Source organism: Macrobrachium rosenbergii, chromosome 17 (genome assembly GCF_040412425.1).
Source record: "Macrobrachium rosenbergii isolate ZJJX-2024 chromosome 17, ASM4041242v1, whole genome shotgun sequence".
NCBI classification, from domain to species: Eukaryota; Metazoa; Arthropoda; class Malacostraca; order Decapoda; family Palaemonidae; genus Macrobrachium; species Macrobrachium rosenbergii.
In genome coordinates, this window is record NC_089757.1 from 9,737,413 (window position 1) to 9,764,274 (window position 26,862).

The following is a 26,862-nucleotide window of genomic DNA, read 5'->3' on the forward strand; positions in this document are numbered from 1 at the left end:
GTTGCACTAAGAATCAATTGTTAGTAGAGGGTAGGAAATAAAATGGAAGAAAAAGAATATGAAAGGAGGTACAGTAAAAGGAACGAAAGGGGTTGCAACTAGGGGCCGAAGGCACGCTGCAAAGAACCTTAAGCAATGCCTACAGTGCCCCCGCATGAGGTGCACTGACGGCGCTACCACCCTACGGACAGTGATCATGAGAGGAACCTGCAGAGACTTGTCAGTGAGTGTGAACATCGGAAAGTAATGTCAGCAAGACAAAAATGAATGTACTGTACATGTGGGTAGTGGAAAACTGTTAGTGGTTAAGTCATATCGGCATTCAGGGGTAAAGGTAAGTATATCTCAGTTTAACCAGACCACTGAGCTGATAAACAGCTCTCCTAGGGCTGGCCCGAAGGATCAGATTTATTTTACGTGGCTAAGAACCAGCTGGTTACCTAGCAACGGGACCTACAGCCTAGTGTGGAATCCGAACCACGTTATGACGAGAAATGAATTTCTATCACCAGAAATAAATTCCTCTAATTCTTCATTGGCCGGTCGGAGAGTCGAACGCTGGGACAACAGCGTGCTAGCCGAGAGCTCTATCCACCCCTCCATTGAAGAACTGGTTTTCAGGGGTAAATGTAAAGAACGGTGACATCATGAGAGGCGAGGCGAGGCACAGAGCATGTGAAACGAGCAAGGTAGCAAAGTGTATTAAAAATTTTTGGAAAAGAAGAGAACTGTCACTGGGCGCAAAAGTAGGAATGTATGAATGGATTGTTGGGCTGATTTTTCTTCACTGAAGTGAAATGTGGTTATTGTATGTTATGAGAAAATGGAGCACGATATGATTATGACAGACTGTTTCATTTGAAAGTTTTGGATTCTCGGAAGAGGGGAAACCCCCTCAGTGATGGCCGAATGGAGTAGAAGACGTGGTGGTGAGACGGGTGGGCCTTCCAATTACGAAGTTCGAGAGTACATGAAAGATAGAGGCGAGTTTCCCACCTTAATATAGAAAGCGGACTGCGTTCAGTTTTTGCACGTCGGGTTCATCCTTTGATCCCGCAGTTAACAGATGAATGCAAAAGTGATTGTTCTTTTGCTGTTTCTGAAGCCAACCCTTATTATGAGAATATCTACCTGTCTATCTATGCTTGAACTTTAAGGAACACGAGTGGGTTATGCTTGTGCATGTCTGTGTATGTTTGAGTAAATACAAAGATGCAACAATGATACTGTAAAGAATACAGAATATATCAAGCACTTTAACGCCAAAAATTAACAACAATAATTGTTTGTAGTATTGATGAAGTGGTGCTTCAAATAAAAGCCTTGTTAGGAAATAATGTAATCATAAATTTTTTGAAATCTACAGATCGGAAATCGCAACGCTTCTTATAAATAACTAATATAACTAACTAGTTCTGTCTTTAATTCGACAGTTGTAAATTTACATGGAATCCAATACTGCGTCAAATGCAACAGACAACTTCAGTAAAAACTCACTCAGTCTGATAATAATTAACTCTAGAACAACATGACCCCGTTGCAACAGCGGTGTGTCCAAGAGTGACATAATTTCTATTCTGTTCGTAATATTTCGTATTATTGTTGTGCACACAATATCGACAAATAAACAATACTAATTAATTAGCATCGTACATTTTTTAAACAAATGAGTTTGAAGTTATTACAAAGACGAATTTATTTGCCTTGTACTAATTATGTGATGAGTGTTATATTTAACCAACCATTAGGAGGTGTCAAAAATTTTCTTTGCACTGTACTGATGTAAAGAAAAGCAGGCAATTTCTTGGGTTTGAAGAACACGATACATGGAGAAATTCAAGCGGATATCAACGGGAAATGATGACTGAAACGGTAATTGTTGTTGATCATGTTAATTTTTCTTTATTTTCCGTTCTATTGGTAAAAAGACAATTATAAATGAAACTGAACTATTGCCTTGCTCTATTTATCATAAAGAGTCGGTGCAGGTAATCTAACGAATTATTGTTTGCAATATTATGTAGTTATATAAGAGAAGTCCTAAAAATGCTTCATCGCCATTAGTAAGGAGCACATCTGTTTACTTGTTTAAAACATTTGACCAAATCATTTTATGATTCGCTTTATCATTTTTGAACTTCAAAAGTAACGTGAATGTCCATAGATCATATAATAATAATAATAATAATAATAATAATAATAATAATAATAATAATAATAATAATAATAATAATGTGAGTAATAAAAATCACAATTATATAGTAAAATATATTACTATGTAAAAAATCAAAGACTTTCGAACACCTGAACGGTGTTCCTCATCAGTGTTAACGTTAACACTGATGAGGAACACCGTTCAGGTGTTCGAAAGTCTTTGATTTTTTACATAGTAATATATTTACTATATAATTGTGGATTTTTATTACTCAGATTGTTTTTCACGAAATTGTGAATCTATTAGCAATAATAATAATAATAATAATAATAATAATAATAATAATAATAATCTACGAGCGAAAAGTCATTAGAACTCCTTCAAAGAAAACTAAAATTCGAAAGACGCAAAGGCAAAACAGATCCAAGCAAACAAACATTTTCTTTCAATCAACGAACAAGCACAGAGGCAGCAAGCAAGAACATAGTCAAGTGACCCAAACACCGGGTATTCTTTGACACGTCCATCTGACTTGTTACGAGAGCCCCTGTTGACGAAGGCTGAGCGTATGACGTGAAGCCTTGTCCATGGCTTCCCCGTTCCCTGGAACACCAACAGAGAGGCTTTTTCGCCCAAGAGGCGCAGTGAGAAGCCGAGTGGTACATGACAATTCTGCAACGACGCATATTTTCGTACGCTGAACTGAGGCAAAAATAAATTTACTACAATAAGGCCTCATGTAATTCAGCCCGAATTACATGCTATAAATCCGAGTGCTCACTATATATATATATATATATATATATATATATATATATATATATATATATATATATATATATATATATATACTGTCGAGAGTATCCTCTCATACGCCATCTCACCAGCCAATAAGTCAAATGAAATAAGGAATATGCACCTAATTCATTTATTTTAGTATGATTCACTGTAGGGCAATTCGCCTCAATAAACCTCTCTCTCACCACTGCCTTTTGGGGGAGACCACTTTAATCTCCTTTTGTTCGTGGGACTGCCGAAATTCCTTACATTCCAGGTGCTGACCCGATCCGAGCTAATCGTTGCCCGAGGCAGGTCAGCTGGCGGATTGAGCGTGTGCGCTCCGCCATCTTGGAACTCAAATCAGTCTATATGTTTTGTTGGTGTTCCTGTAGAGAAAACTCATATTTTCCCAGTCTATTCTGTGATCATTTTCTCAACAGTGTTTGGCAACTGCCGACGTCTGATTATAATGCCTTATGTTCTACAGGAACACCAACAAAACATCTAGACTGATTGTAGAGAACGCCTTCATAACTTGCACCAACAACACGATGGCAGGGAACACCGGAAACGGCTTTGAAGACAGCATATCTAGAAAAATCGTATACTCAACAGTAGCAAGGAAACGAAGGAAAAATGCAAGAGAACGCACGGAAAACGGACACCTGGAAGAAGGGATCAGTGAAAGACCAAGATCACGAGGGGGTGGGGGTCACAAAGGGGGAGCTAGGCGATTATAGGATTAAAAGTACCCAGCACACAGATATAAATACAGCTGGACTATGCGTCTGCTCATTGTACGGATACTTGATAATGTGGACTGTTTGTCCAAGAAAGCTTGTAACTTTTTCTGAATAAAAACCTCCGTTAGATACCATCCAGTTTGAATGAGGTCCTTTTAGTAATTCTACTAATGCACAGAACAATTGTGTATGTAATAAAGTTAATATATATATATATATATATATATATATATATATATATATATATATATATATATATATATATATATATATATATATATATATAAGCAGACGTTGGATCTGTCAGGCCAGAAACTGGAATTGTAGCTACCAAAACAGTCAGTTCATGAGCTCTTGAACATCCGTGGACCAGGGCGTGGGAATAACAACATTCCAAAAAATAATTGTTGAGAACTGGAAGAGATATTCTTTACTATGTTAATTTTGCCATATGTATTTGCTTCCTAAATTTCTTTATTTCAGGGCTTAAGATCGTACGATTAAACGTAAAATCACCGTCGCCAATAAATTCAATTTGGTTTAAGGACAAAATATCTGGCTACGTTAGATAGATCGTGATTCTAATTGAGAGGGCACATCCTGCTTATTTTTGTTATAAACGATGCTATTTAATACAATTGTAACCCTCCTTAGTTTTGTCGGAGGTACAGGAAACATTTCACAATAACAAGCAGTGATAGGGTACTGAAATATTTCTAGGAATAACCTTTGCATGCATGCAAGATAAGGTCACTATCAAAGAGTACGAGTCACGTAATGTCAACATTCAGCCTCGATCTGAGAAATAAATATTTTGTTTTCCTCTGGACACGAAGTTTACTGATTTTCTAAACAAACACATAGTTATTCCGAATGCAAAACAGCGAGCATAAAGGACATTCGTAGAGGAATTTATGGAAGCTTAGGACCAACATACGCGAAGGGGCCTTAATTTGTCAAGGACCCATTTGCTCATTAAAAGGCATATAAATCTGAAATACAAATGAAAAACAAACAAATAGGAAGATTCGGAGTAAAATTATGTAAAAGGAAATAACGAGACACTTTGGCCTTGTTCCCAAAAGAATTGAGATAAATAACTGTTTGAAAATTTGACGTATCAGCTCTTTTTTTTTTCAGTTGTACTGACTCTTTGCATTTACATATTAATATAATAATTGTACGTATGAATATAATGGAAATAAGTTTGTTAATATTATGATGTTTCACGAAGAATGCATGATTTACTATCCTTCTTCGGATCTCCAGTGTAAATAATTTTCATTGCCCACGAGATGCGGTACACAAACATACATACACACACACATATATATATGTATATATACACACGTGTGTACGTATGTATGTATGTGCGCATATATATACATACCTATATATACTGTATATACTGTATATATATATATATATATATATATATATATATATATATATATATATATATATATATATATATATATATATATATATATATATATATATATATATATATATATATATATATATATATATATATATATATATATATATATATATATGCATACATACATACATACGTACACACACACACGTGTGTATATTCCTTTGTTATACATACTGATGAAATACGGCTGACTAACGTAAGCTTTTCCAACTTTTTTTTTTTTACATTTCTTTCACATTTCTGTAATGGGGTAACACCATAATAGTTACCATCTTGTACATAATATTGTTCCACCTGACCTGTAATCAAAGACACCCCTTTCCTTTTTTTCCAATTCTTTCCTTGAAGTGAAAGGACATTTTCGCGTACGTTCTCAAGAAATGTCCCACATGCACGAATATTTTGATGCGCTCACTTAGTAGATCATAACTAGCGAAGAAATTATAAAAAAATAAACATGTTTATCTCTATTAGCCACCGGCTGCGATAAGTTCATAACAAAATGGGCTCCAAGAGGCAAGGCTCACTTTTCTTCTTTACCACAGTATATTTCAGAATTATAAGGATACCCACCTGCACTGCACAGCATCCACATTTTATAGCCAAACCTCACAGGCTTGTTTTTCAGAAACTGTTTTGCACTGTGATGGCCATGGTAGGGAATCATAGATTCATCTATACTAAGGTATTCATGAAAAGTACCATTAGCCTGACACCTCTTTTTGAGCATTTCGAGTAAAGGTAAAACTTTTGCAACCTTGGACTGAGCTAAGTTACTGTTATCAGCAGCATGAAAATGTCTTTTGATTGACCGAAACCTGTCTCTTTTCATCGTTTTGGGAAACATTGGAATTTCAAGGTGGTCACTTGTTGACCAGTAATCATTTTCAGATGGTACACTGTGATATCCACTGATAAGTAACAGCCCCAAAAACTTCCTTATTTCAGCCTCATCTACATGGAAGTTTGAACAGTTTTTATCCCTTGCTGCATAAAAATTTGTCTGAACTGCATATAAATTTGCCTGTTTTGTTACATGCTCAGCCATTTCATCAGTAAAGAATAATTGGAAAATGTCATAAATATCCTTACCAGCATGTTCACCAGCAGTTGGTGGTGGTAAGGAATGAGCTCCTAAAGATATTTCTTCCTTTTTCCTCCATTTTCTGTCTCTACATTATCAGCACACTGCTCCTCTTCATTATCACTATTTTCATTTTCTATATGCAATTCAATTTCTCCACTAACTTCCTCTGGCATAGAGTCCTTCTCAAGAATATCATCACCATTTTCTTCATCACTGTCGATATCTTGATCACCAACTGATGGAGGCAAAATAGCAATGCTGACGTCATTGCTTTTGGAGTTTGATGCAGCTTCTTGAGCATCGCGAAGAAATTTATAATGAGCCACAGAGGATTTTGAGCTGTAAGAAGAATTTATGCATCGTCATTTGTATTCTCTCCACTTTGAATTACTGTAAAATCATAATTACAGGCTCAATGAGAGCCAAGAGATTATCCCATTGGCTATTCACTCAAAAGAAGTCCGTATACATACATACATACATATATATATGTACATACATGCATTATATATATATATATATATATATATGTATAAAATCATCTGATGCATACCTATAGAAATTAGAGGGATCCATCTTTGCAGGTGTGCCACACTTGCTGTTCAGCACTCAAATGGGAATAGATGAGCTGAAAACGCGCACGTTCGGTCTACACAGCATACAAGTACAAACTTGTTTGGTGTTGTTAGCCACGAGCGGTGGCAGAGCAAGTATCAACAAGTAATGCCCGCAGAGGGATAAAAACGACAGTGTTGTATGAATGGGAACGTTGAAAAAAGTTCATGATGCACTGATTTAGCAATACAATAAAATAATCACATACGCACAAATTAAACCTGACATCGCAAATTGATTATGATGTTTTAATACAAAAAACAATAATCTAAAAAATTAACCAATACAACTCATTTGTCCCAGTTTTCCCTTCAACAAATTTATAAAGGAACCTATCACTGAAGCTATATAACGCCCTCTTTACTACCTACAGACATAGAGGAGGCCATATTAAGGATAAAATACTAAATTCTTTGTATCAGTGGCGTACTAGACCAATTTTTATGAGTGTTCCCAAAACGGGAACGTTGGCATGTAAAGGGTTAAGCGATATTTGTGACTATATATATATATATATATATATATATATATATATATATATATATATATATATATATATATATATATATATATATATATATATGTGTGTGTGTGTGTGTGTGTGTGTGTGTGTGTGTGTGTATGTATATAAATATAATATTCGTACATACACAAATATATATGTATATATATGTATATATATGTATATATATATATATATATATATATATATATATATATATATATATATATGTATGTATATACACACATACACACACACGCACGCACGCATATTCATAATATATAAAAGAGATATACTAAAAATTTTATCAGTACACCATATATATCCTACGCGATTGTAAGAAAAGCATTAAACAGGCACAATGATTGTGCAGGAAATCTTCAGCAAAATGTCCAGAGAAAACAGCTTCACAAACACACACACTCACACACACTCATATATATATATATATATATATATATATATATATATATATATATATATATGTATGTATATATATATATATATATATATATATATATATATATATATATATATATGTATATATATATATATATATATATATATATTTATATATATATATATATATATATATATATATATATATATATATATATATATATATAAAACTTACTGCAGTTGAGTATGTACACCTGAATAATGTACAGAATTTCGAAATAATTAAACTGATATACTAGTGGGAAGGGTTGGCTGTATTTAATCTTGGTCTTTGTATAATACACAAACTTAATCGCACCCATACCCTAAGGAATATACACAGCTAATGCTTAACACTTTCATAAAATGAAACTGAAAATGAGCAGTTTGCCACTGCACCCTAACATCAGGTCACAGAACACTTAACACTTGTAACATTTAACTAAAAAGCTTATCTATCCTAAGGCTTATTGAAGACTAGACATTTAACCTTTCTTTACCAGTCTAGTTTAGTGTTTTGAGTTTACGACACAAAATCTTCACATATATTTTACCAACATACATAGAATATCACTGAAGTAACAATACTATGTAAGCACGAATATGAACTTCTAATGAAACTACTTATGGCAATGTTTTCATATGAATTAGATGTCTAGGATTACGTAATGTCAGTAAAATAATAACAGTCAGCTGCATCTGAAAGGAAATAACATAAAGCTTCGAATTACCAATTTACTCTTAAAGGCACTTTCAAACGGGTGTTATAGCTGCTTTCCTCTTTTATGACGATTGAATTTAGTCAAATCGCGTTGTTATTGCTAGTAATGTTGTATAGTATAGTAATAGGCATAATTATTAAATGTACATGACTGCCTGAGAAGCGATAGAAGTCAATGCAGGCTTGCACAAGGAAGGGCAATTGTCTAGTGTGGGGGAAAACTGAAAGCGTAATTATACAGAGAAATACAGGAAAATAATTGCGCCTTTCAGCAGTCACTCTTGACTGATTCTTCTAAGTCATGATTCGTAGAGAATAATTTTCTGGTGGCCGTTTGATTCGAACCAAACGACAATGATCGAATGCTGTATGAAATAGGACATCTATGTGAAAATGCGTGGAAAGCATATTGTCTTCCTTACGGGAAGTCCAACGCAAGCAATTTTAATGAAATAATATGTTAGGAAAAAATATCAGAAAATGGGTTCCCTTTAAATCTTACTGTTGGGTCGTTGTTGGATCTTAAATTTCGTCTTAGATATTTTTTTTTTATCCTTAATCAGGAATATTAGAAAATTAGTCTTATCCTGTTTACGGGAAAATCCATGTACTGTTTAAAAGTATTTTATTGCTTCTACATTCGACGTATATTTCAATAAGTGCTGCTTTCCGCTTTGAAATAGAATTTAAATTTCCTAAATGGCATTACATATGTACTATTATATGGTTAAGTCTGAAATGGTCTTGAATGGATTACCAACATTAATCATTAAAGGGTAAAACTGCACAACCAAAAACCTGATGCATACAAAATTAGTCAAGATTAAAAGGTTATATTCCAGGTAAATAATATTCTGTCCAAAAAACAAACCTACCATAAAACCTATCATAAATCAGTTTTGGATTATGAGGCATTTGAAATGTTTAAATTAAAACTGGAATAGAAAATGATTCAGCCAGCATGGGCGTTGCCCGGGCCACGGCGAAAAGTTACCGGAACTGAAAGTAAACAAATAAATAAAAAAAGCTTATAAGTTAATTAATACAGTTTTTTTTTTATTTTTATTGTTTACCGATAGTTTGAATAAAATTCTCGGTAACAGCATATATGAATTTAAACAGAAACACTCAATGTTCTGCAGACGACCCTTTGTCTCGAAATAAAGTTTTAAACGCAGCCAGATACTGACACCAGATCTGCCAAATTTCGATGACGTACGTAAAAAAAAAGTATTTGGCATATCTTATCTACCGAATTAATCAATAGGCAGTTTTATAGGATAATTACCGTTCGCAATAATCATTTGATAGGCCATGTTCATTCTAATGATATTGCCAACAACTGCGCACATAGCAATTTTTTTTTCATTGAAGTTTAGCACCAGCGGGGTACCCCTTCATGCGTGGCTGTTATAGCACTGCCACGCATGTTTACATATGTACGAGTATGTTAACACACATGCACACACACATATATATAAATAAAAAAATATATATATATTATATATATATATATATATATATATATATATATAAATATATATATATATATATATATATATATATAAATATATATATATATAAATATATATATATATATATATATATATATATATATATATATATATATATATATAAATAAATAAATATATATATATATATATATATATATATATATATATATATATATATATATATATATATATATATATATATATATATATATATATATATATATATATATATATATATATATATATATATATATATATATATATATGTGCATATTTGTTTTACATACTAATACTTACAGAAAGTAATTACATACATGTATGTATGTGTGTATGTATTCTTACTAATCCAAACATGAAGGAAAATAACATGGAGGTGTTCTTAGATACCATATACACCTGGTGAGCAAATTCGAACCCAAAAAACAACTGTATTACAAAAACCAATAAACGACAAATAATTTCCTTACCAAATCTTTTTATCCCACCTGTTCAGACAAACAAACAAAAACTATAAGTGTGTACACACAGCCAAAGCATCACTAATAAATCGAAAGTATATCACGTAAACCATTGCGCTTTTGAAACGGATTGATTATAAATCCCGACGGGAACGCGAAGCGATACATATAATTTCCCACCCGTTCAGCTTTGCCTCGTAATTCACACAAAATGAGCCTGTAATTCCGGCTAATCAGGAGTCTGATATAGATCGGAATATTTTGGGGGCTGAGTGAAGAGTTGTTTCGAAATACGCGGCTGTAATTTTAAAAGCATTTGGGGATGCTCTTTCATTTATTCATCATTTATAATGGCGATAGAGGCCATTCCGTACTGGTGGTTGCTTAACTACTTCACTAAAATTGTATAATCTACTCTGCCGATGACACGTGCACAAACACCTTTCTCTGTATTACATACATACATACATACATACATACATACATACATACATACATACATATATATATATATATATATATATATATATATATATATATATATATATATATATATAATTATACTGTATATACATATATATACATAGATACGCTGGGTGAGCGGGTTCCGTTCTCAGCTACCACTCTGTTGGTCGCGAGTTCGAATCTCCGACCGGCCAGTGAAGAACAAGAGGAGTTTGTTTCTGGTGATAGAAATTAATTTCTCGCTATAATGTGGTTCGGATTCCACAATAAGCTGTAGGTCCCGTTGCTAGGTAACCAATTGGTTCTTAGCCACGTAAAAATAAATCTAATCCTTCGGGCCAGCCCTAGGAGAGCTGTTAATCAGCTCAGTGGTCTGGTTAAACTAAGATATATTTAACTTAGATACATACATACATATATACATAGATGTACGTATGTCTGTGTATGTGTATATATACCAAACCAAATTTATTGCTTTTTTATGTAGCAGATAACCGGTTACGAATTTTGTACCTTCAGGTATTACCACCTAAACTTCATTTATAGATAACAGACGCAGTTACAAATTTTTTCGAAACTAGTTCATTAAACTACGGAAGTGTCAGTCTTCCTATCAAGTGAAAAGTGAAAAAGTTACGTTTACCTTAGTTTTACCAGACCACTGAGCTGATTAACAGCTCTCCTAGGGCTGGCCCGAAGGATTAGACTTATTTTACGTGGCTAAGAACCAACTGGTTACTTAGCAACGGGACCTACAGCTTATAGTGGAATCCGAACCACATTAGAGCGAGAAATGAATTTCTATCATCAGAAATAAATTCCTCTAACTCTTCATCAGCCGGCCGGGGAATTGAACTCCGCCCCAGCGAGTGCCAGTCCGCAGCTCTACCGACTCACCCAACGAAGAGCTTAGTGAAAAGTGAAGGAGCTTGCTTCAGTGATAATTATAATTATCGTCCCGATCACTGTGCTCGAATGTAAGATATCTTTTTAATATTTATGCATTTGCTTACAGAATTCGTCCTGTTTATACGAGTTAATTGCTTTATTTCGTATGTCTCTTCAGTCATTTGTCATATTGATTCGTTTTTCCTATCATTCTACTGGTGAAACATTGCGACATTTTACGGATTTCTGTGGTTAATAAACAATGCTATTTCCAAAAAAGATATTAAAGATAGATTATAGTGCAAATATCCTTTGAAAAAGGATTTGCCATTTTTGTAGAAACTATAATGTTGCAAAAACACTGACGCGAAAATAATTCAAAAATGATCCGACCCACTGGAAAGGGGGGAATTCTCAGAGAAGAGATATTTTGAGAGTAACTTTAAACATAAAACAAGGTATTATGAAAACGAGAGAAGAAATCGGATTACAGGATTAAACACACAGACATCTCGGAGATTTTAAAGAATAGAATCCGTCCCATAATGTGAAGCGCTTTAGCAAAAGCATCTTATTTATCATAAATCTCAGGATGTGAAAAGAAAGGAAAAGTCTTAAATGCATCAGCTCGAGATTTATAAGTTTAAAAACCTCCCTCTTATGATTTAATGTGACAGATTTTATGGTCATTTTTCTAACCCCGAGAAAATTCATGAATGCTGAACACGCAGAGTGACAAAAATATTCTTACTTTAAGAGATGTTCCGGTAATAATTCGTCAACGCGCCCTAAGAAAATATTGAATAATTCTTCAAACTTTTGGTCGCAGAGCAGTTCTTATGAGACACTGAACAGAGAAGAAGCGACTTTGGCCCGGGTCTCCTCAGTTTTTCAAGAATTTTATAAACTGCCACAATTCCCAGATCGTTTCGCAAAAACGAACGAAAACATCGTTAAGGGCAGAATGATACTTCCACCAGCCGCAGTTATAAAATAAAATTCCCATTTCTAAAGGATATGTCTTAATCGACGATTTTTCTTCAGACACTTTGGACAATATCATATAAACGATTTTTTTGGTATTTTGACGTACACTAACCCTAGGCCGAGTGATTGGGTGTCCATGGGGGCCGGAAGAGCCAAAATAAATTAGGCAATAATCTAGGCAATTAATCATAAATAAATAAATACATAGAAAATCTGGCACATGGTCTTTATTTCAAAAATAATAATGATGTTAAGTTCTACTGCCACAATGTCATTATTGGAATTTATGCCTTTAGGCCTATAAAATGAGAAGGCCTTAAGGTTTGCTTCCTACACTTTCCCTCTTTCTGAACCCAAGTTGAAGAACAGAGGAAAAGGGAAAATGAAAGGATGAGAAAAATGAAAAACGAGAGAGGAGGAAAACTTAAAGGAGAAAAAAGAAATGTAGGGACGAGGAGAATGATAAAGGAGAAAAACAAGTAAAAAATGCGCCGACGTGTCTTCGGCGCAATCGAGTTTTCTGTACAGCCGCAGCAGCGTAAAATCAAGGCCACCGAAAATAGATCTATCTTTCGGTGGTCTCGGTATAACGCTGTAAGAGCCGCAGGCCACGAAACTTTAACCACGGTCCGGTGGTGGCCTGGCCTACATCGTTGCCAGACGCACGATTATGGCTAACTTTAACCTTAAATAAAATAAAAACTACTAAGGACAGAGGGCTGCAGTTTGGTGTGTTTGATGACTGGAGGGTGAATGGTCAACAGAACAATTTGCAGCCCTCTAGCCTCAGTAGTTCTTAAGATCTGAGGGTGGGCAGAAAAAGTGCGGACGGACAGACAAAGCCGGCACAATAGTTTTCTTTTACAGAAGGCTAAAAGGAAAAAGCTGGATAAAGTACAAGAATAAGAGAAATAAAAAAGTCAAGGAAGAAGGGTGAGGCTTAACCAAGAAAGCAGCGATAGACCAGCCTCTTAAATACGAGTTAGGATGCAAAGAGAAGGAAAAAAAATCCAAAGCTTAACTTTAGAGGGTTACTGATGAGTGAGAGAGAGAGAGAGAGAGAGAGAGAGAGAGAGAGAGAGAGAGAGAGAGAGAGATCACTAGGAGGCGGGAAAGAAGAGAAAGAGGCATAAATTGGGTCACTTGTTGTTGGGGCTGATTTAGATTAAGCCGGCCTCATACCAGCACGGGTCCTTGCCCTGTGAAAAGGAGTATGAGGCCTGGTGTTGACCTTCAGACTCTGCCCAACCAACAGAGACGAGGTGTCATTGATCGTGCGAATTATGTTGTTTCAGTCCTTCTATTAAATGAGTACGAGGAAGGAAAAAAATCTGCCGTATCTTAAACTGTATTCCTTTTGGGGTCCATTTCATAGTTTGAACTACTATGCATTCCAGAGGCCACGACAGTAATTTTCGTAAACAACTTTTAAACCGACTTATGGATTTCCATGCCACTAAAGCACTGAGTGTTTCAAACTTCGTCCTAATTTTCGGAAGTACGGTGCATTGCAATATGTGTTTCATTAACTTTTTTACTTAAGAAACTGTGGTTAAAGCTGCGCTTAGCCACCCAACCATCCGCAAAAGTGGTGACGTGTATCAGTGACGTAGGTAAAGCGTATCCTCCACTATACCTTTACAAATGTTTGTTTGACTTATGGTTAAATGTCATTTTACCTATCCTGGGACATATGACATTTTTTAAAGCAAATTAATATATTGTATGATGATACATAAATTTTTTAAATACTTAAGTAAGCTCTGCGTCACAGAAACGTCATAAAGCACCACTTGTTCGCAACGGTCTGAGGAAAGGCAAGAAATTGGTCTTTTTTTCTTAGAGCAAACGGCTTAATTAAGCACATCTGTCAATTCAGTGTACTACCGCAAATTAGGACAATGTTAGAAACACTCAGTGCTTTAGTAGCATGGAAATCCATCCGTTGGTTTAAAAGTTGTTTACGAAAAGCACTATTTCATGGCCTCTGGAGTGCATAGTAATTGATTTTTGAAGGACAGCTTTAGAACAACCTAACCTTCCCAGAAACTGATAGAAGGGAGAGATTTATTTCAGCTTTCATCATTAAAAGCAAACGAAGAACTGGGTGGGAGAGGTGGGGAATGAACGTAGAACCTTAATTTTGGTGACAATGTGTAAGTTGCGGGACCCCAATCGAGATAAGTTCACAAAACCGGAACTAATAGAGAGGGACAGGGCAGATAGAGACTGAATGCAGTCAACAGAAGAAGGGTAGGAGGCGAAGGAGAAAGAAATATGGAGGGATGGGCAACAAAAGCATGATGAAGGGAAGAGGAAGGACAAGAAAGACAATGATAAAGAGGATACCTCTTTAAACCTAACCCAGGCAACAAATCCAGCCTCTTATTCCCGTTGGTTTCAAGTTTAATGCTGTTTCATTTTTTATAGACTTCCATTGATATTCTCAGCACTGAATCGTCGTCTGACTTTTCCTTCACTTGTCTTAGCCTTAGCTATTTGTATTTGCATCCTCCTCTTCTCGTCCATCTGAACGGTTACAGTAAAACATGATTGTCTCTGTTTCTTAAGCCGGCCTTAAGCCAGCACGCGTACTTTCCCTAAGGACTGTGAAAGGGCGCCTGCGGACTGGTGATGTCCTCCAAACCTTTTTAGTTTTCTGAAAAGAAAACTATTGTGCCGGCTTTGTCTGTCCGTCCGCATTTTATTCCGTCTGCCTTCAGATCTTAAAAACTACCTAGGCTAGAGGGCTGCAAATTGGTATGTTGATCATCCACCCTCCACTCATCAAACATAACAAATTGCAGCCCTTTAGCCTGAGTAGTTTTTATTCTATTTAAGGTTAAAGTTAGCCATAATCGTGCTTCCGGCAACGATATACGATAGGACACCACCGGCCCGTAGTTAACGTTTCATGGGCCGCGGCTCTTACAGCATTATACCGAGACCACCGAAAGATAGATCTGCTTTCGGTGGCCTTGATTATACGATGTACAGAAAACTCGATTGCGCCGAAGAAACTTCGGCGCATTTTTTACTTGTTTTCTCTCATTTCTGATCATTCTTTACAACCCTTTTCACATTCATTAATATTTCTAGCACAGGTTCGTCTTTTATTTTTTGATTAATTCCATTTAAAGTTAATTTTAGGGATATTAAACAGAAGTTATCCACCTCTGCTTGTTTACAATGTTAATTTTTTGCACTTTTTCTACCTGTTTCTTTCATATAGCTTTTCATCTTGCGCCAAAACACCGAAGTGTTTCTTTTCCTCATTCAAAAAATGTCTATCTTTTCAATATTAATTCAGTCTTGTAACACTCTATTAGTATCAAAACTTTCTTTTGCTATTCTGGTGAATTTAGAAATCAAGATCCTTTAATTTTTCATGCATTCGGAAGAGGCTAGTGATGTTTACATTTCGAGATTAAAGTACAAGGTCTTAAAAAGTCCATCTGATTTTCCCATCTACTGGCTCTGAACCAACGCTAAGGATTTCTAAAGCTTTTCTCAGTACAAAATTAGTACTTTAAATTATTTTGTACGCTGAAAGAACGATTAAATTGTTTAGTTTCAGAGTGGGAATATTACCTACTCATATTTTTTGAAGGAAGAATAAAATTTTATTATTATTATTATTATTATTATTATTATTATTATTATTATTATTATTATTATTGTTGTTGTTGTTGTTGTTGTTGTAAATCAAATCAAGACCGCTGGGTCTCATATGCAGATTATCAAAAAGGCTTAAAGGGAAGGATTCGTCGATAAAATGTGAAAACTGGTTCAATGTTAAGCTAAAGGAGTTGGACAGCTAATCAGGAAGACATGAAAAATAACAGAACGAAAAGAAAAGCCAGAAAGAATGCAGCAGGGGCCGAAAGAAAGCGGCGAAGAGCCTTCAGTGCCATTTGACGGTGTGCCTTGCAAGAAACACCGTAAGTAGTCACACTCCCATTCGGGATAACAAATGGAACAGGATCTGACAAACTCACTGAGGTCTTTATCTATCTATCGAATTCTGTCTTACTGTGCTGAGCATATCAAAATGCATAGAAAGCGATTTCTCTACACATGGTTTGATCACAAATAGTTTTTTTTTATCAAACTGTTATCATCAACGCAATAAGGTACTCATCAAATGAATTTCATCAACCAACAGATGAAAACTATATTTTTCTGAATATACTATATGGTTATGCGTTAAGAAAATCAAAAATATAGTTTCGTAAAACGAATTTCATTAACAAATTCAGTGTTGGCGTAAGGCCACCATAATCTACAACAACACCAGCGAACAGTGTTTTCAGATAATGAAACAGCACACGAAGCCCATAATCCCCAGGAAAACACGAGCGCTATAAATACACGTCCTGTCTATTCTCATCACGGTATCTCATGGCGAAGCCTTATTTCCCCTTCTCTCCTGTCCTTTCCCCCGTCCATAAGCATACAGAGGTAGATCTAATCACTTCGATTTTAATGGAATTTTGCACCGTCTACCCCAGTAGCAAAAAAGTTTAATTAAAGCCAATTTACCTTATTAATCTTGGGGCCGGAGGGTTTTGCAGATTGGCCCAGATATTACACGTTCTCTGCAATAACGGCAGTGAGTTCCTTCTCCGCCTGCTCATCCATATTTCGCAATGTTCAGTTGCCGAAATGTGTTCTCTGCCATCGATAAAATATTTCTGTGTCCGGATTTATTACTGGGCCTTTCTCTTCCTCTGGTACATTTAATTGTAAGCACTATCATCAGCCATCAAACTCCCATAAAATCTTTAATGCGAACGCAGCAAAGAAATCCATTTTTTGGCGTAGACTGATTAATCGCCCTTATCTTGTTAAAAAAAAAAAAAGAAACTTGAGGTCTCTGTACTTCAGTGCTCCTGCTTTAACCCACTCTGCACTATATTCGTTGAAGCCCAACCTCACACTTAAATTTGTTAATTTCAATCCGTTTTTATTTACATGTCCACATTTTTTCATTTGTTGGATGTCATACACAGGACCAGAAAAACAAGGAATGATTAACTTCTTTAACAGTCTATTTAACGCATTTTTTTTGCGATCGACATGGAAATCTAAAGAACATACTATTCTTTAACAGTTAACTGCCTCACTTTCCGTTCCCATGATAAAAATTAATAAAGTTTTTCAGCCACTTTTCCTCTTTTCACTAACTCTCTCCTCATTATATTAAGCCTCTTACCTCACTGACGTTTAAGTATTCCACCTCTCGCTCAGCCTCGTTAAATATTAGTGACTATATATTCATTTACTGCACTGCTTAATTTAATAACTTTTTCATGGCAGAACAATCACTAACATTCTAATGCGTGATGAAAACTTATTTTGTATTAATCCCCACAAAGGAAACATTTTCCAAGGTTTGAAGAATGTGATGTTTGTCTGTGATAGATTTTTTCTTACTTAACAAATTATATTCCCACATAGACAAATAAAGTTATAGAACTCATTGATGATCAACCTACGCACCTGACATCGAATTATCTTTATGCATTTTCATTCTTTTAATTATAATCCTTTTATTTATACTTGAGAAAGTACTTAGGGTTGCATACATTTAATTATCTCTTTCATGACATACAATATTTTTGTGCTCTTCAGTCTTTGCTTAATTCTGTATAAAACCCTTTAATGAACAACTAGATCATAAACCTTTCAGAAAGTTACGTCTGACAAGTCTCTCTCCCTCTCTCTGTACACACACACGCACATACACACACACACACACACACACACACACACACACACATATATATATATATATATATATATATATATATATATATATATATATATATATATATATATATATATATATATATATACTGTATATAGCCTAACGAGCAGGAAACCGTTAGCTGGATTACGTTGGGGATGGCAGTAAGACAAATTTAGCCCCGTTTCCCGTAAAACCTATTGTGCTTCTCTTGGCCAAAGTCATTATTCGGGCACTTGGCAGTTGACTGAATATAATGGGTAGCAGCTACAATGGGGGGGAGGATATCCTAGCAGCTTCATCCAAAAAGTCTTGCTGAGAACTCTTTGAAATGACTCTTTCCCAGTGGAAAAGGTGTAAGTATGTATGTGTGTATATATATATATATATATATATATATATATATATATATATATATATATATATATATATATATATATATAGCAGTTAGCTTGCCCAGGTAATTCCTTGGGTGCAGTTGCTCTCAGGTTCCAACTTCTTTTAGACTTGTATGGCCCAGTGGGTAACGCCCTTGCTTTCCACCTGAGAGACCTGGGTTCGATCCCGACGTGAGTCAGAAATTTATTTCTGTTCCACACGTGATTGTGTGTTGATGATTTCTATCTTATTCACTCAGAAGGGATAATTCGAATGAAATGTTGTCTATTGGGTCATTGCTGAGTCGGGAAGTTGGGAAAACTCGCTGGTATGCAAGCAGTTAGCTTGCCCAGGTAATTCCTTGGGTGCAGTTGCTCTCAGGTTCCAACTTCTTTTAGACTTGTATGGCCCAGTGGGTAACGCCCTTGCTTTCCACCTGAGAGACCTGGGTTCGATCCCGACGTGAGTCAGAAATTTATTTCTGTTCCACACGTGATTGTGTGTTGATGATTTCTATCTTATTCACTCAGAAGGGATAATTCGAATGAAATGTTGTCTATTGGGTCATTGCTGAGTCGGGAAGTTGGGGAAAACTCGCTGGTATGCAAGCAGTTAGCTTGCCCAGGTAATTCCTTGGGTGCAGTTGCTCTCAGGTTCCAACTTCTTTTAGACTTGTATGGCCCAGTGGGTAACGCCCTTGCTTTCCACCTGAGAGACCTGGGTTCGATCCCGACGTGAGTCAGAAATTTATTTCTGTTCCACACGTGATTGTGTGTTGATGATTTCTATCTTATTCACTCCAGAAGGGATAATTCGAATGAAATGTTGTCTATTGGGTCATTGCTGAGTCGGGAAGTTGGGAAAACTCGCTGGTATGCAAGCAGTTAGCTTGCCCAGGTAATTCCTTGGGTGCAGTTGCTCTCAGGTTCCAACTTCTTGTAGACTTGTATGGCCCAGTGGGTAACGCCCTTGCTTTCCACCTGAGAGACCTGGGTTCGAACCCGACGTGAGTCAGAAATTTATTTCTGTTCCACACGTGATTGTGTGTTGATGATTTATATATATATATATATATATATATATATATATATATATATATATATATATATATATATATATACATATATATATATATATATATATATATATATATATATATATATACATACATATGTGTGTGTGTGTGTAAATATATGTATATATCCATCTATCTATTTATCTATCTATCTATCTATCTAACATATATATATATATATATATATATATATATATATATATATATATATATATATATATATATATATATATATAATTTATATATATAATGTGTGTGTGAGAGAGAGAGAGAGAGAGAGAGAGAGAGAGAGAGAGAGAGAGAGAGAGAGAGAGAGAGACTAGTATAAATTGCATAATCACCCAAGGTAGAAAGAAGCTTAATTAAAATCAATTATCTAATTTTCAGCTTGTTACGGAATTTAAAGGAGGTGAGCGATAACCAGTCTATTGATTGACATTGTAAAATTTTCGCTAACGAGGATATTACCTTAATTTTCATGTAAATTGAATTTTATTATACTGATTACGTTTCATACCAGTTACAAAAACAACAGCTGCACCACATTTCAGGCTTTAATTCTCATTCAACAAGGAGCCTATAATCAAATAAAATACAGAACGACTTGGGAGCAACAGGCAAGTAGTCCTGGGTTGGAAAAACGAAATTAATTAAATACTCCAAGATCTACAATGGAATGAAGTCTCGTTATAATAAATATTTGGTTTGTACTTCGTTTGTACTTCACGGTGTGGGGCTAGCAACTTCATTCCATGAATAATCGCCGAACACTGAAAGGGGTGAGGGGGAACGGACGACGATGACGTAATCGTCAAGCACGAGGTAGAATGAGAGGGTGGGGTGTGAAAACGGGAGGGGTTGGGGGTTGGCTGATCTGAGAGCGCGTGGGGGGGGGAGGGACTTGGATGGTTAAAGTTAAGTATTCCTTAGTTTAACCAGACCACTGAGCTGATTAAGAGCTCTCCTAGAGCTGGCCCGAAGGATTAGATTTATTTTACTTGCCTAAGAGCCAATTGGTTACCTAGCAACGGGACCTACAGCTTATTGTGGAATCCGAACCACAATGTATATATATATATATATATATATATATGTGTGTGTGTGTGTGTGTGTGTGTGTGTATACATACATTTATATATATAAATGTACAATATATATATATATATATATATATATATATATATATATATATATATATATATATATATATTTATATATAAAAATAAATAAATACACACACACACACACACACACATATATATATATATATATATATATATATATATATATATATATATATATATATATATATATATATATATATATATATATAATCTTTGAGGACGTGGGACTCATGTAATGAGGAAAAGGATGAGGCTGTTTGCCCTATGCATCAACACAATGTCTCTCTGACACGAGAAGAGTAACTTTACTACCCATGTCTACACATTTCTTCAGCATTATCTCAGTTTCTTCTTATCATTCACAACTGATACTTTTTCTTAGGGAGCAAACTCAAAGAGCACTTACCTGAGAAGCAGATTTCAACAGCACAGAAAGTCCACATCTGAAAAACGACAAGAAATACACTGTAAAGGAAAATCTGTAGTAACGACAAACAAACATGAAATTTGCGATAAATGAGAAAATCAACAGTCTTTGGAAATATTATTTCAATTGAAACATATACATGAAACTGTAAACTGCTATTGAATATGTATAAAAAAAATATGACCAAGGGATGAAGGTACAGAGTCTACTTCATAGTTCAAGGTTTGAGGAAAAAAAATTGTTTAATGGTTATCACGCGGTATAATATAACTAAGCATAGGGACTCCGAGAACTAAGTTCAAATGTCGGGGCAAAGGTTATTATCATTTAGTTGTTTAATCCGACCACTCAGCTAATTTACTTGGCCCTTACCAGGCTGACCTTCATAACAAAGAAACTCACTCCAACAGCGAGTGATAGGATTGAAAGTGTTCTGTATAGTCTTCCAACAACCCAAACAACAGCAGATCATTTTAAAATACCCCTTTCTCCCTGACAAAAAAAAAAAAAAAAAAAAAAATTCAATCACCTCGCAATTATCAAAGTAATAAATTAATGATCTGTCATCACAATGAAAGCGAACCTCAACGAGTATTCTAATAAACTCGGAAACCTGTTATACGCGATGAGCTTTCTTTACTTTCGCTCCCTTTGTTGTAAAAGCAACATCTTTGTGTCGACCGGATAATCATCAATCATTAACAGACGGAACCCTGACGTTACGTAAAATTAGAGGACAAAAACGAGGTCCCTTAACAATTATTGAATCGCTTTGTAACTTATCTTCATACGATTTGGACAAAAAAAGTCATATTTCATTTTTTCCGCAAAGGGTAGTCGCCAACTGTACTTCTTGACAGATCCAGTTTGGATTGTTACGATATTACATTATCGAGAAGACAATTACTACATATCTTACGTTACTTAGTATCGTATTTATGTTTATGCCCATTTTACACACCCACATCGCCACCAACAAACACTTATACGTAGATGTTTATATACTGTATGTATGTATGTATGTGTATATATAAATATAAATATAAATATATATATATATATATATATATATATATATATATAAATATATATATATATATATATATATATATATATATATATATATATATATATATATATATATATATATATATATATATATATATATATAATATGTTTGTGTGTGTATGTGTCAGTTTCGGACCAAATTCTTTCAGTTTTGAAAAAATCTTTATACTGAAAAACTGGAAGTCATTATTCAAGTACGGGGGTAACTCAATATTCTCAGGTCATAGATTTTGAAAAAATTATATATATGTATATATACACAGTGTATACATATGTACGTATGTATGTATGTATATATATATATCATGCATACAATCATATATATATATATATATATATATATATATATATATATATATATATATATATATATATATATATATATATATATATATATATCTATATATATATAGTTATCACAAAAATATGGCGATGAGAATAGTGCCTTCATATTTTAAAAATAACTCTTTTCAGTATACTGCTTTTTCCAAACTACACAGGGATTTCGTTCTAAACCAATATATATTTATGAAGTGTTTCCATTAGCCAAATGAATTCTACGATCGTCAACGGAACTAACCATATGGGAATACCACAGTCCGCAACTTGCAATTTGTGAAATCAACAGCAATATCAAACAACTCAATAAAATGATAAAACATCTTGAAAATAGGAAGGAAATATTCGTCCTACCATACGTCGTTAATGTACCCACATCTCCTCCAGCACCTTGTAAAAATGAAAAGCTAAATCTTCTTCTTCTTCTTCTTCTCGAAATTTAGTGTGGAAATAGACTGCAGTTCAGAACTCATTTGCTAGACGGAGGAGGCAATGCGAAGAACGTGCTTAGGTCCGATATCGCCCCCAATGATTCTCCTTCCAAAGTCTCCCTGTTCAAAATGCTTAGAGCTGCTGTAGCTCCGGAGGCGATCATTTTAATGAAGACTTATTCTCGTCGTCTTGATCGTCATAACTGTCTTTTCTTTAATATGCCTTCTGATATACGTTTACATACACATACACAAGCACACACACACATCTATACGTATGTATATATATACACTCGTATATGTATACATACAATGACTGTTATGGGTGCAGTATGCTACTTGTCACAAACACACACACATATATACGTATGTATGTATATATACATATACATATATATACATATACATGTATACATACAATGACTGTTATGGATGCAGTATGCTACTTGTCACCATGGCAACGTTGCTTTTTGTAGCAGATCCGGAGAGAGTCCTCTCTGTTGCTTGCAGATACATTACATTTCACTTCCTCGTATAAGAGAATTAATTCTTCCTTTGCAATGCAGTTTATTTCCGGCTCTGTTTTATGCATTGCCTTTGCTCTAACGTCTGCTAATTATTTATTCATTTCACTCGGAAATTGGAAATGTTTATCAATTAGGGCTATTTACTTTTTAATCGTTTTTATTGTCAATAACTCTTCATTAAAACTCTGAATTAATGCCTCTCATTTTTTCTACCATTCAAGTTACTGAACTTAATTTCCTTTCTTTTCACGTAATATTCACGGTACTTCTCTTATCATTTCTAACATGGAAAGTCCAGAAAAAAAAATTCAGCGATATATTTTTATGTAGTACAGAAAGTTACAAGTTTATAGGTAGTTTGAATATAGAAGAATACAAGAACAATTGCTGTATAACACCTTCAATCTTTCTGTACCTTGTCATAATGTTTTGTCACGGTCGTTTTGTAATTTTGTTTGCAAATTTCTCGACTTACAGAAGGAGTTAAGGTTATATCAATAAATAAAACTTCGGTGGTGATTGCAGAATAATGAGTCCCTCGTTTGCATATGCATCGTTATGGGAGGAAATGATAGCTAAGGGCGCATGCGCTGTAAACTACAAACCTGTATGACGAGGTAAATATTATAAGATAAAAATATCCGCCGGTATCAGGGGTGATGCGTTTCAGCTGTACATCAATAAGTATATATATGTATATAATATATATAAAATATATATATATATATATATATATATATATATATATACTATATTTATATATATATATATATAAATATAAATATAAATATAAATATAAATATATATATATATATATATATATATATATATATACATATATATATATATATTTAATAATACAAATATATATATGCTGTATATATATACATACATAATCTATATATACACATATATATGTATATATGCAAGTGTGTATGTATGCATCTATACACTATAAGTAAATATGTAAAATTCGGACACAATCACTGTAAGGAAGAACTATCTCCAACAGCATCATCATCAGTACCTTGAAGTAACCCTGTTAAATACGAGTATTTCCACTTGCACAAAATCATTTGAGAATGAGACTGAACTACTTAGAAAAAGAAAGGGACAAATGAAAAGAGAAACTATGCAGTAAGGAAATATAAATAATTCTAATGGGACTGAGTCACACGGAATTGCAAAGGCGACTGACAACTTTACAATGTCCCCGTGTGTTTTTCACTTATTTTTTCTCATCTTTGTTATGTTTCTAGATACTCTGGGGATCCGTAATCTCTGTGAAGAGATTTGCCAAGGCTTAACTAGCAATATCTCGTGTAATACCGTCGACAGGATTGTTAAGAGAGCAAATCTTCAAGCTTATAGAATCAGTTTCGATTCCATTGGAAAGCTATGCGCGCACACAGACATATGCTCACCATCACGCATACATACACACACAAACACACACACACACACTCACTAATAATCAACTCAGTTGTCATACCAACGCACTGATCTACAAAAGTTAAGTATACCTTAGTTTAACCAGACCACTGAGCTGATTAACAGCTCTCCTAGGGCTGGCCAGAAGGATTAGACTTATTTTACGTGGCTAAGAACCAATTGGCTACCTAGCAACGGGACCTACAGCTTATTGTGGAATCCGAAGCATATTATACCGAGAAATGAATTTCTATCACCAGAAATAAATTCCTCTAATTCTTCACTGGCCGGTCGGAGACTCGAACTCGGGTCTAGCAGAGTGCCAGCCGAGAACTCTACCGACTCGTCCAACGAGGAACTCACTGATCTACAGTTGAAATACATTCCCCATTATACGGCGAATATTCTTATCTTTTAATACTTACACCATCATAAACTTTACTAACTTACAGCGCATGTGCACTTAGCTATCATTTCCTCCCATAACGATGCATGTGCAGATGAGGGACCCATTATTCTGTATTCACCGCTAAAGTTTTATGTATCCACATGACATTCACTGTTTCCAAAATGTCTGAAAATGAACGGATAAAACTACGAAACGACCATGATAAAACCTAATGACAAGGTGCAAGAAGATTAAAGGAGTTGCTCAACAATTGTTCTGGTATTTTTGTGAGTTCAAAACGATGTGTAAACTTGCTGTGACTTTGTACGTCATAAAAATATCACTGAATCTGTCTAGGACTTTCCGTGTTGGGGATGATTAAAGAAATAACATGAATACAACGTGAAAGAAAAGGGGAAATAATTACGAAAAATTAAATGTGAGGGAAAATGACAGGCATTAATTCAAAGTTTTGATTAACAGTTATTGATAATAAAAACTATTATAAGCAAATAACCCTAACTGATGAAAGTTACCAATTTCCGAGTGAACACAATCAGTAATCAGCAGGCAGAGCGAAATTAAGGCATAAAATAGAGCCTGGAATAAAATGCATTTTAATGAAGGACCAGTTCTCTTATATCAGGAAGCAGAGCATAAAATATCTACATTGGCATACAGAGTTTAGGCCAGAGTTCAAGAACCGGGACCTATGAGATCATTCAGCGCTGGAAAGGAAATTGAGAGTAGGTAGGTTTGAAAGGTGTAACAGGAGGAAAACCTCGCTGTTGCACTTTGAAATAATTGTTAGGAGAGGATGGATAGCAAGATGGAAGAAAGACGATATCAGTGGAGGTACAGTTAAAGAAATGAAAGGGGGTTGTTGCGGCTAGGGGCCGAAGGGACGCTGCAAAGAACCTTGAGTAACGCCTACAGTGTGCATAAAATATCTGTACGAAAGAAAGTAGATTGGAATGAAAAGACGATTCTTCTCCACACACAGGAACGTTGTCATGGCGATCAGTCGCACGCGCCATCCATAACATTCACAATACGTAATCTTCTGCAGCTGCAAGATTTTCTTAGGAATTTATTCCTATTTATTATCTGTAGGAAAAATGTTACTCAGTA

General features: G+C 34.8%; 1 protein-coding gene across 1 annotated transcript; it reads right to left on the minus strand.

Moving 5' to 3' along the window:
* Positions 1–5,642: 5,642 nt before the first annotated feature.
* On the minus strand, positions 5,643–6,167 carry LOC136847551 (piggyBac transposable element-derived protein 3-like). Its single transcript, XM_067119276.1, has one exon. It carries the CDS (start codon positions 6,165–6,167, stop codon positions 5,643–5,645), a length of 525 nt encoding a protein of 174 aa, XP_066975377.1.
* Between the last annotated feature and the right edge of the window lie 20,695 nt (positions 6,168–26,862).